This window comes from Pholis gunnellus (genome assembly GCF_910591455.1).
Source record: "Pholis gunnellus genome assembly, chromosome: 8".
Lineage (NCBI taxonomy): Eukaryota > Metazoa > Chordata > Actinopteri > Perciformes > Pholidae > Pholis > Pholis gunnellus.
Genome location: NC_136534.1, coordinates 16,379,402 through 16,392,334, shown reverse-complemented (window position 1 = coordinate 16,392,334; position 12,933 = coordinate 16,379,402). Strand labels below are relative to the sequence as shown.

At 45.4% G+C, this 12,933-nt stretch overlaps 1 protein-coding gene across 1 annotated transcript in view; it reads right to left on the bottom strand.

Moving 5' to 3' along the window:
• The window catches only part of efna3b (ephrin-A3b), a gene marked incomplete at its 5' end in the record, with an annotated part of 50,675 nt that extends 47,154 nt beyond the window's left edge, over nucleotides 1–3,521 (bottom strand). Inside the window, one exon of the mRNA XM_079164746.1 lies at nucleotides 3,412–3,521. Within this exon, the coding sequence (XP_079020872.1) occupies nucleotides 3,412–3,521 (110 nt within the window). The remainder of the gene's footprint in view (nucleotides 1–3,411) is intronic.
• Between the last annotated feature and the right edge of the window lie 9,412 nt (nucleotides 3,522–12,933).

Here is a 12,933-nt window from a genome sequence, read left to right as displayed (position 1 = left end):
TATGCAAATCAGTTACCTGCTGCGTTATTAGATTATACACATGTATACACACGCGCACAGTCGTGCGCGCGCACACTCACACTCACACAGCGGTGGTTAATTGCCAGGTGGTGGAAGATAATGTGTGATTTAACGGACTGATGGATTTGTTTTTGTTTCGGTCACCCATCAATGAACAGAGACATCTGTAACAGCGCCAACACACACACACGCTTAAGTTCTCACACACACACACACACACCATTATACACACGTTGAAGCCCAGGGATATCAGTGACAAGTGACTGATAGCAGTGGCAACAGCCGTTGTGTAAGGCATGAACGCAGGAAATGATCCATCTTCACGAAGTTAGAAAAGTACACAGCCGCGTGTGTGTGTTTGAGATAATCATAGATATATGTGCACGTGCACAGGTGTAAGCGTGCATGCTCGCCTGTGTGTGTGTGTGTGTGTGTGTGTGTGTGTGTGTGTGTGTGTGTGTGTGTATGTGTAAACAGTTAATCCTTGGTAACAGTCTCAGCCTGTCTCTAGTGGTTGATGAGTGGCTCGGGGTCAGAAGCTGCTTGAGAAACTGCAGGGTCCTGAGGCTTTACAATGTGTTTACCACTCAAACTGACAGCTATACTACAGCTTATTATTGGCCTTCTAAACCTCCACACCGCGCTGTGAGTTAGAGAAACTCCAGAGAGGCACATTGCCAACGGCGGGAGACACGCCAGCCAACCCTACAAATGTGAGATGTTGTGGTGTCGAGTGCAGAGATTCAGATAAACGCTGGAAATGGGATCCGTGCCGTCGGAAGAAAGAAATAGCTCGGAAGTATATGAAAGGATGGATTAGACAGGTTATCCAGCAGTTTATCTGGCCTTTGCGCGTCACTGTCCATGGCCCCTTTGTCTCCTAATTCAATAAGTAGCCTGAATTGAAAAAGTTATCCCCACTCACTGCTCATACATTGTCATTGTGTATGTGTGCACCGAGGAAGGGAAAGAGAGAGAGAGAGAGAAAGAGAGATGGGGGGAGATCAAGGATGAGCCAGGTCCACTGAGATGCAGTGTTCTTTAATTAACCACAGTCTTTTATAAAAGACACACACACATACTAAGACTCACACTGCAGGGGCTGAGAATATGCTGCCGCTGGGATGAAAAGCGTACTGGCAGTGAACGTGTGGAGAGACCGCGGGGCTCTGCAGTACTCGGGTCCTGGACAGTCGGGTTAAAGGTTAGGATTCTCCAGACTGCTTCAGTTCTCCCACTGCTGGAAAAAATCAACTGCAACCCTTTTTTTCCCCTCCTTTAAGAGTGTACAGCAGAAAGCAGCTGACAAATTACTTAATTAGTGTACATTCTACCCAAGGTTAGTGCTGCTCACGTTACGTCGAGCTGATTGTACCGAAGGTCCCGGGTTCACCTCTTCCCTTTGTGCCTTTGAGCGATTCTTTTCCACGTTTTTATCTAAATCAACTCGTCTCCGATATGGAAGCCGAAGGTGGAATTTCATTAGCATTTATTATAGAATTGTTACAGAATTTTAAAGAGTATAGAAATTCGAAAATGAGCACTCTCCACATTGAGAAAAAAAAATATCAGCTAGAATGCATTAGCAGCAACTCTGTGCGCAATATTAGTCCATTTAAAATGTACAGGAAAATTATTTTCTCACATAAAACTAATATTGTTTACAGTGTTGTACCACAACCAGTGACCTTATGTTTTCCGCTCCTATCGCGTTACGCAGTACTTCACGTGTAGTAATTCTGCGGTGATGCATATATTCACTTGCCTCTCTTAGTTTTATTTCACGCTGTAAACTAAAATCATTGGCCTGGAGTTATTATCAGCGGACAGAATCATTGATCCTGCTACTGCCAAAAAAAACAACAAGTGTGTTTTCTGAGTTTTCATTTTGTTTACTGCTTTAATAAGTGCAGTAATAAAATGTGAATCAGTATATATGTGTGACTGCTCATCTTGGGGGGCTAGTAAATTGTGCTGAAGAGGTAAATACCACAAACTGAGATGTTTTAAGGGACAAAATATATCCTACACATCGACAGGATTCACAAGATGGAGAGCGAAGAGGAAGGCGTGCGTTAGTTTGTGACATGCGCTCTTGCGCACCTAAAATCTAGGTTGATTGTTGCGTTATTTTGTCGTATTATTTAAAAATCACAATACATTAGATCACACAGCTTGCTGAATCGCTAATTATAAGGATATCTTGAAAATTGACCGATATGTCATGTCAAATCCGGCATTTAATTGCAAATTAACAACATTTTATCTGCAGATTTGGGGCAGAAGAGAAGAACCCCGTGGATGTACAGAGTGGGGACATGTGGAAACGCAGCTAATACAACATCAACGTACACAAGACTTGACTGTGAATTGTGGGAAGAGAGATAAGCCTACAGTGTGTTGCAGCAGACTGACGCTACATTCTTAAAGGATCCAGCAGCAGAGCCATGGACTCACGAGGACAGTCTTAAAAAGGCAGCTTTCTTTTTAAAAAAAGAAAGAGGGAGAAAGGAGGGGAGGAAGAAAATGCATTTTCACTTGAATCAAGATCGGGGGGTGAGGAGCGAGGGATTAGGGAGGATAACAAAAAGGCCAGCGGACTGAGTGTAAACAAGAAAAGGGGGTTAGAGAGGGATGGAAGGAGAGAGCAAGTCGGAGAGTGAGCGAGAAGGAGAGATTGAATAGTGACACTGCTACAACACAATGGGGTCAGGATGAAGAAGTGCTCCTAATTGAACCAGATAGAGGAGAAGACAGAGACAGAGCCCTGAAAGACTGAGAGAGGGAGGACAGAGGATGACTCTCTGTCCTTTTCTTTCTATGCTCCCCGGCCATGCATGGATGGAGGTGGAGGAGAGGGGAGGAAAAGAGGAGGGGAGTAATTGAAGAAATAAGAACGTGCACAGATTGACGCTGGACTGAGGAACAGAGACTAAAATATGTCCGACTAGTTGTGCAAGTGAGGGTGTTGAAAAGATGGTTTGGAGCCACCTTGACTTCACAGTAGGGGTCTGACGGAGCAGTTTGAGGCTCAGAAATAGCTTCACCCTACAGGGAAACGTGAGAGGCCTGTTTAAATAGCTTTGTGTGGACCTATATAATTTCCTCCACTTTAAAAAAAGAAAGAAAGATGAGCTACAGATGAGGAAGGTAGGAGTTAACATCCTTGATAAAAAGCGTTAGAGGGAGTCAGCAACCCACTGATGACTCTAAGTGTGATGTCGTGAACCTGACAGCCCAGCGAGAGCAAATCAGGACGTTTTCCTTCATTTTAACAGGTGTAGAATAGAGAGACCCCCCCCCCACACACACACACACACACACACACACACACACACTCACACGCACACGCACACGCACAGATCAGCAAAGAGGAATGAGGGGTCTTACTGTATGTTGGAGCTGTTCCAGTAAACGGAATGCCTGTTGGCTGACACCTGGACCACGTCCGCCCAGGTGAGACTCGTTAGCACCCAGAGAGACAGCGCTACCAGAGCCATGCTCTCGGCTCCTCTCTCGGCCTCCGTCCCTTCGGTCTCTCCGGCCACTCTCTCGGTCCCTTCACCCCACCAAGCAACGCGACTCAAACATCCCAGCAAATGCCTAACAGACGGGAGAAGGGAGGGGGGAACAAAAGCTTCATGCATACATAGAGATACGTTCAAAAGACTATAAGACTTGCTCTGGTTAATAAGTGTTGTAAAAGTCTATTGTGGTGAGAAGTGACTATAAAGTCCCCCCCCCCCCCCCCCCCCTCCCGCATAAAGCAGACTGCGACCCCCCCACCCCTCCTCCTCCTCCTCCTCCTCCTCCTCCTCCCCCCACCCTCTCCAACAAATCCTGGGGCTTCCAACAAGAGGGTTTGTGGAAGTCCTTCTGAGCGGGTCCCCGTAATGACCGACTTTGCGCCTTGGTCCTCTCTGCTCACCGGGAACTGCTACTTCTGAGCCCGCCAGAGGAGTGTGGGAGGCCGGCACTGGGTCCAAGCGGGAGGTCGGTCTTCCTCCGCGCATGAAACGGTCCGCAGGGAAAGAGTTGCTGCTGACGTGAAAAGGCTGACTGGAGGAAAACTAAGAATGGAAAAAAAAAACCGGTGGTAAAATAATAGATATTAAGCAAGTCCTCTTCTTTAAAAATAGAAAAACTGTTCTTTATCTGCGTGCTGCTGCAGTTTTTTTTTTCTTCCAAGTATCCGAGAGATGCAAAGCACGCCGGGCAACTGAGCTCTATAATCGCTGCAAACAATTCAAGCAGCCAGTTTCATTAGCTCTTCAAGACTCTATCCGACAACCATCGTTTACGGTGAGCAGCCTGCCCACCCGTCTCTCCCCTTTCCCTCTCTCTCTCGCCCTCTCTCCCTCTCTCTCTCTCTCTCTCTCCTCCTTCTCCTCTCTCTGTTTGGTAGGCAGCTCTCGTTCACTTTCTAACTCCACCCCCTGCGAGCGACGAAAGCGCATTCCTTCAATATTGTGGCCGAGTCGCAGCACATCAGGCATCACTGCGACTTGAAGTTTTTTTTGTCAACTATTCGACCTCCACCCTATAAGTAGTACGCTTTGAACCCCCCCCCCATCTGCCAGATACGTCTGCAGCCTATTTTTCAATGTAACACCCCTCCTTCTCCCCAGCCACACACACACACACACACACACACACACACACTTATGACAAAGGCTAAAAAACATAAACTCTCGCACGCACATATATTCTGCACTATGGATCCACCAGACACACTGTAAGTCAGTCTAATACAGCGCTATCATCATGTCCAATCCTCTTACAGCTGCAGCACATTAGCACGCGTGCTCGCGCGCGCGCGCACACACGCGCGCATGTCCTCTCACGCAATACACCACAGAGAAAATATAACAAGCTGCATATCACACTTTAGGTTCACAGCGATGCTATGGTGACTTTGTCTAAGTTTTGATGAAACAGAAGTGACTTGCTGTTTTATTTAGCAAATGATCCTATAAATTAAATTTCACACTTAAAATGTACTGAAGCAATTAAGTTGTAATATTGTGTAGAGTTATTTTCGTGCAAGCGTGATGTGGCTCGTGTTATATCTTCCTGTAGCTCTGTCATGCAGAGACATGGTAAAATGTTCAGTAATTTGCCCCCCTCTGTCACCTCCACTGCATCTAAAGTGTGTGTGTGAGAGAGAGAGAGAGAGAGCGAGAGAGAGAGGGAGAGGGAGAGGGACAGAGAGAGGGAGGAACAGGCCAGACAGGGAAAGAGACAGGAGGAGGGAGGGAGGAAAAGAGAGAGGTTTGCAGATAGGAGAAAGATTGTTACAGTTTTCTTGCCGCCTGCTGGGAATGAGTTGGTTAAGGGGGAAGTCAGGATGATTTATTGGAAGAAAAAAGGAGGGAAATAGAGAGAAGGAGAGCAAGAAAGAGAGTGAGATGAGATGCCATCGGGGAATCCCTATGTCTTCTCCAGTCCTTCCACCTCTCTCATGAGCTGTCCATTTAATCCCCCCTCTGTCTGTCTCTCTCTTCTTCCTCTTCTCCTCACTTCATTCCCCCATTTCCACTGTAAACTTTCTCCACTCTGTGATCTCTGCTACCTGGCTCTTCTTTTTTTTTTTTGCCTCTGTCTTTTGTTAGCTCTGTCTCTGGTGGTTGACCCGTCTCCTCTGGCTCTCTCTCCATCTCTCTCCGTTACAGCAGGCATGCAACTTTTTAATGAGCACTCCTCCTTCGCCTCCTCTCCTCGCTCCTCTGTCCATCGTTTCTCCTTCGTCTCTCTGCGTTGTTGTTTATCGCTACACTGCATTGTGTAGTACAACAGCAGCACAGTTAAACACACTTGGTACAATTAAATATATATGCCCAGAAACATGCACATGCAAACATAGATACATATTTTATGATTAGGCCAGTGGTATGCATACATAGTTTTGAGTCATTAAAAGAGGAATTAAAAGGGTAGAGGAATAATTTGAATTGTTGGTGACTACTCTTGTTCGCTTTCTTGCTGAGAGTTATCTAGAAAGACTGATACCACTCTCATGTCTGTCCATTAATTAAGAAGCTACAGCCAGCAGCAGGTTAGTATAGCTTAGCATAAAGAATGGAAACAGCTAGCCTGGCTTTTTGCTGTCACATTATACCTTTAAGAGAAACGTCGCTCTCCAGAGAGTCTTTATGAGCTTTCCTGACCTTTGATAAAATGTTCTAAACTCAAGGTCCACTTACTAGCTTTTTCTAAGGCCTTTGATCAAACCGCATTGTCTTCTTTGGCGAATGGATCTTTATGTGACCTTCTGTGATGTGAAAACTAGACAGCTGTAGACCATTTGTAATCATGCAACCAAAGTCCTGTACTTAGATCACATAAATCAGAGTTCCATCAACTGAAGAAGGCCCTGGAATACGGTCAAAAGCTCCAGAATAAGTTGGAAAGTGCTACTATTTAATCACAAAAAAACATTTGCAGGTTGTTGTCCGCGGATCATCCAGAACAACAGGGACGCTGTTTCTGGAAAGATGTTGCTTTTGATATTTAAAAATGTCTTTTAATTAATTGATAAATATTCTCATTATTCCTTTGAGATTTACAGACAAAATCACATTCACTTCCACATATTCACCCATATTGCATTGGGAAGGCAGCAGAAATCTCAGAGACAGAATAAAACCCAAGCTATCTGCATGGCTATATGACCTTATAATAAGTAAGGAAATGTGTTTTTGCCATTTCGGAGAAGTGACCCTTCAAATGCCAGCCTATATAGAGCATGCGTGATTGACTGTATGGTGCCTACACCCATATACATTTGAAAGGAAACTGTAAATCAGGAGCAAGAAGACAAAGTTGGAAATCGAACACCAACGGAAGCAGAGATTTGGTGCTTTTTTTTGAAAAACAAAAATTCCACGCGTCGCTTCTCCGTTGGGCTTCTTTGGAACAGACGTTTGCATGTTCTGTTTCAGAAAACGCCCCTGTCAATTCTAATCATCCAGGTTGGATTTTCCAGGCGTGGGTTGCAGTGCTATTGGATTACTTTTGTATTGGGGTTATTATGAGAAACGACCTCGGGGATGACTGCATGCGGTGACACCGAAGCTCTTATGACATTTCCAACCCAGAGCCGGCCAACAACACATCTGTCAAGTGATCCTTTCTGCAACCTCGAAATCTAATCGGAGTTTTCTCATAGCTCTGACAATTGGATATTAGGCCCTCATAGGACTCACATCCCTCTCTGGGGCCCCAGCAAGTAAACAATGCTCATATGAATTGAGCAGGACCCTTGCATGTATACGAACATCATGTAAATATACAGTAAAGAATTTATATTTCTTTGTACACTTGTATGTGTGCTGCATTTCAATGGCATTCTTGAACTGTGAGTCTCTTTCTCACTCCTCCTCCCGCTCGCTCTGTGTCTTGGCCTGCTTCGCTGTTCACTGTTGTGTTAGTAAATTGTACTGACACTCCCCCCGCCTCCTCTCGCTCCCTCACCACCTCTGCTGCTCTCCCTCCCTCCCTGTCCCTCTCTCACCCGACTGACTGACACGAATTTTCAATCTCTCTGTTTACCTTTCGCTGCTGTGCCTAAAACAACACTGGTACAGACTAAGAGCAGGGAGGAGACTGGTGGGGGGGGGGGAGCGTTGGAGGAGGAAAAAGAGGGAGGACGATGAGGAGGAGAGGTGCCACTAAGATTGGATGGGAGAAGGAGAACGGCGAGGGGGGGGAGGGAGGCGGGGATGCAAGAAACGAAAGAGGTGCAAAAAGAGAGAACAGGGCTTTCTCTGTGTTTTGGTTGGAGAGGAATCCAAGGGGGAAAGAGACTAGAGGAGTGAGGGGTTAAGGGAAGGAGAAGAGGAGCCGATACTTTTGAACAGTCACGCAAACTGAGCCAGCAGAGGGAGGGAGTGAGGGGGGAGGAAAAGGAAATGAAAGGGTGGAAGAGAGAATGTAAGTCAGAGTTGGGAGAAAGAGTTAGACGGGGCACAGAACATTAGGAGTGCAATGAGATATAGAGAGTGAGGGGGAGAGAGAGATTTATAGAGGCGCAGAAGGAGACAGAGGACAGCAAGAGTGATGCGTAGAGAGAGGTTTTTTTTTTTAAGAGGACGGGAGGGATGGCGGCAGAGAGGGAGGAGAGGGCATGTATAGAGAGAGAAAGAGAGAGAGAGAGAGAGAGAGAGAGCTCAGAATAGATACGCTCTCAACAGCATGAAATATTGAACGAAGGAGGCCGAACACAAGGAGGGGCGAGGAAAATGGAGGGACTGATAAAGACAAATACAATCGTTTTGTGTGTGTGTGTGTGTGTGTGTGTTGTTTAGGAGACAGATGAAGATGAGAGAGAAGAAGAGTAGGTGACAGGAATATGAAGAATCGTTGCTCCTGGCTGGAGACACACACACACACACACACACACACACACACACACACACGTTGCTTTGAGTTTAGATTACTCCCATGTGTGGAGGAGATGGAGCGGAATTTGGTGGTGTCAAAAATATCACACTGCAGAGTATGTTTCATCACCACTTGCACCATCCCAACACACACTCACACACACACTCGCACGCACACACACCCTCCCCCCCCCTCCTTTGATCTCACTTCTCACTGATCTTCTCTCCTTCCATGTCAAATATTTAGGCTGCATTTGGCAGGTTTGACGAAAATTACCATGGAGAAATGATTTTATTTATTTAACTTCCACATCAGAAGTCAGTGTCAGTAGCTGCGAGAGGACGATCCCAAATTTCAACAAGAGGAGAGCGGCACTGATCCCAAAAAAAAGTGAATCTGCTGACTTTCCCATTTCAGACGTTATTTTGAATGCAGGAAAACCACCATTGAATGATTTCTGAGGAAAGCACATCAGCGATTTGTTTGAAAATGAAATGAAAAAAAAGTGCGAAAAGTTGAGATGGTTTAAGAAGACACTTCACACACACACACACACATTTACGGTGATGAGTCAACACTCTTGCTGCCTCCATCATTTGCTATTAAAGCGTCGAGATGATGTTTTATGGCTCTTTTTGGATAAATAAATGCGTTTTTTAATTAATTTCGGCTGTGCAGCCCTACAGGGAATCGTATCTCCAGCTAAGCCTGAGGGGTGTATCATTTTAACATGGCATTGATAGAAATATCTGACTGGCATCGCACACAGAGAATGACGCACAATTGCAAATCTCTCCTTTTACCCCCTTCTATCTGTCACTATCACACTCACACACAAAGACCTGCATTCACTTACTCTGCATTTTTTAACCAGAGACCCTGACATAAATCAGCTGGAGCGCATCAGTGAAGGGAGAGATGAGTTTACAGTGGCTGAAGAGGAAAGAAAATGAGGAAGGAGGAGGACCGCAGTACAAACTGGAGATGTATTGCGCAATAACGTTTCTAAACACACTTGACTTACATTCTGAATGGTAAATATGAGATTGCACATTCTTCTTAGAACAATATTGATCTATTTTTAGCGCATCAATAAGAAATATTGGACAGATGAGACAGCATTGCCTAATGAAAAGTTTACTGAGTTGATTACTCCCAAACTGAAAGTGACTTACATCATTTCACAGTTCATGCTTTTAATTTACCACTACAATACCAGTATTAACATTTCCTCTCCATCATGGATTTATACTCTTGCAAAGAGAATCTGTGATAGATCCCACCATAGGCAACATGCATACGTGGGTGACCAGTTAAAGGGATAAAGCAACATGCAGTGTCTTAGGTAGCCAAGAGTCACCAAAGCTGCAAAAATGCTCATTGGCATAGAAAAAAGGAAAGAAATAACTGACTTAATGACCTAACTCAATGAGACACAGGGAAGACTGTAACTAATACATGTACAAATAACCAATTAAACCGACAATGTGCTAACAATATCATATTAACTATGGAAAACCAAAACTTTACACCTGAAAAATAAAAAAATATCAACTCAATCACTGAATAAGGTAACGCAACAGTGATTGAGCTGATGAAAGCCTTTCATTTTTGAAAAGCAAAGATTCTAATGAACTAAATCCACAATCATACAGATGTTTCTTCACTGCTGTATGTCCACTGACTGTAACCAAACATGACCTTAACGAGAGTAAAGGTCAAATTAAACTGAATGTGTGAGGCTGAGTGGACATAAGACGACCGTCGTTTTGGTTTGATGATGTGGCTGTGGGCGCTGCCGTCACAAAGTCCAAATCTCCCTTCAGCGTTCATCAAGCGTTCATCAAACTATTGAGGGTCAGCGTTGTCACCGTGGAAGAGACAGGTGTTCATCACAGAAGGAAGTCAATGAGATCATTTCATTTGACTATATTGATCCAACATCCATGTCAATACTCAGTATTTTACAGCATGATATGATGTTAATTGGTTAATTATATTATGCAGTACACCTGTAAGCATGCTTCTATACTCATGTATTCATGTTTTTTAATTTGCACAAATTACAGACCTGTCAAGAATGTAAGAGGTTTCGGCCACTTAAGAAGATAGTTTGTGTGCGTGTGTGTTTGTGTTTGTGTGTGTCCTACAAGCAAGTGTGTGCATGTGCACTGCTGCAAGCTTGCGTATAAGAGCGGTTGGGCTTTGGGGCTATTTAGACAAATGTTCCCGACGCCTCATATACCACAAGTCTCAGTACTGTGTTAGCCCCCGCGAGTGTACTTCTGCAGACAGCACAGAAACACTGAAGACAGCAGATACGTACACACGGAGAGACGACCACATACGCAGGAACACACCCTCCCCTACGGGTACAGAGACAGACACACATGCGCACACATGGAACAGGAACAGGTGCAGGTTGAAAAAGCCAGCTGCCACCCGTTCTTTGTAACATCTACATTTCATCAGCCACGGCAGCAGCGGCCCAGGTGACGGCGAGCCCAGTGGGCACCGAGATTAGAAGAGTGGGAAAAGGTTTAACTTACACTGTCATCTAAGGTCAGATTTGCATTTTCCTTTTATTGTTAAAGGTTAAGTATTCCGGTGGCTAAGCTGATCTGAGATCAATGTCTAAAGGCACCCTTCCACCCTCGAGGACGGCTCCTTGGAGCTCCTCATGGTGACATCATATCTGGGAAAGAAGCCGAAGGAATTATGAGGAGATTTTTGGCCGTTTTGGTCAAGATTTGTAGACGGTCGGTGTCCTCTTTGTCTGTATCTATGTTGATCTCTCTTCTTTCTTTCCCTCTCCCCGTTTCTTTCTTTCTTGCCTGTAGCCTCCTCTTCATCATTCAGTCTCAATCCCCTTATTTCTGTCTCCAACGCTATCTCTGTCGCCCTATTGCCCCTGCTTCCTCCTCCCTTGCTCTATCTCTTTTTGCCCGTTGCTCTCGGCATCCCTCTCTTCCATCTGCCCGGGCCGCTGTGAGGACTCGCTGTCAGGTGAAACCCAGGTAGATTAACCTCTGACTCTCAGCAGGAGGTGGGACCGATTGGCTTGTAATTGCTATCAATGTGGCATGTGTGTGGGGGTGTTTCTTTTCTCTATTTGGGCTTCATGATGGCTATCTGGGCCAGCACAGGCATCCAGCATTTACAGGGTGAAATGCATTCTGGGTTGTGATGGTGCGTTATGGGTGTAAGTGGCCCTTTGGTGTCCATACCAAAGAGGATGAAAAAACATGTCTTTGCTGCTCTCAGCAAACTGGAGCTTACTGCTGTGTCCAGAGAATCAGCACATATACACAAACATGTTAACACACACACACACACACACACACACACACACAGTCACACATGTAGAAAACATAATAATAACATAAATACAAATGTTTTTGCTCTTGCACCGACTTTGAACGGCACCTGATTTGTGCCACAGTGAGTGCTTAGGGCCCTCCTCTGCAGCTTGTCTGATTGGCTTTGTGTGCATGGGTACCCGTGTGTGCAGAATATTTACGACCGTGTATGCATGTGTGCGAGCGCATGTGTGTGTGTGTGTGTGTCCGTGCAGAGATGGGGTGCTGTGAAAAAAAGAGGCTCTGACTCCCAGCAGTCCTTTGTCACACTGACTGACTGCTGAAAGCCATTTCAGACCGTGGGGCTAAATGATGGCAGGTACTCCGATCCATCTACAGCTCGCTACAATAACACAATACAGACCAGTCATCAACAGCCCTGTCATCTCCATCTGCAAATGCACTTCACACAGCCCACTCCATCTCTCCTCCTCCTCTGACTGCCATTCACACACTTGTGTAACTGTCCCCTAAACCCAATTGGTCCTTATATAGCTGAAGTAGAGCCAGATTTAGTGAAATCATTTGTGTGGCTCCTTTTCCCCTGCTTCCTTGTTTTGTTCGCCTCGTGTCGTCCTCAATTTGTTTTAGAGTTACTGCTGAGTTTATCGGCTCGCTGTTTTGGTAGGGAGGGGAATGTCTCTTGGCTTTAATGTATGACTAACATAGAGTAGTCAAGCATTTCGGTCGGTGGCGTCGCTGCTACTTCTTGAGCCTATTGATGAAATTAATGAACAGGATGAATAAATGGGCCGTCACAATACACGGCTCTGGAGACTCACAGGGGCGGGCGGTCTTTTACGCCAGCCAAGCACTAACATAGTCAGCTGCAAAGGGAGACAGAGCAGAGAGTTTTTTCAAGGTGAGGCGGAGAGAAAACAGACGGGAGAGAGACATCAGCTGGAAAAGGAATGCATACAGTGAAAGGATGGAGAGAAAGGGGGGGGGGAGTAACAGCGAGTGACAGGGAGAGGAAAGGAGGGAAGGAAGGAGAGATAGTGAGTAAGTAAAAGCAGGTCTGGTCCAGGTGGGGTTCAGACAGTCAGTGTGTTATTTTAGGAGGGCAGAGGGAGGGGAGGGCGAGAGAAAGGGATGGATGGAGGGAGGGGAAGATGAATGTAGTTAATTAAGATGAGCAGGCGGAGGAGACAGTGTGGAATTACACAAACAC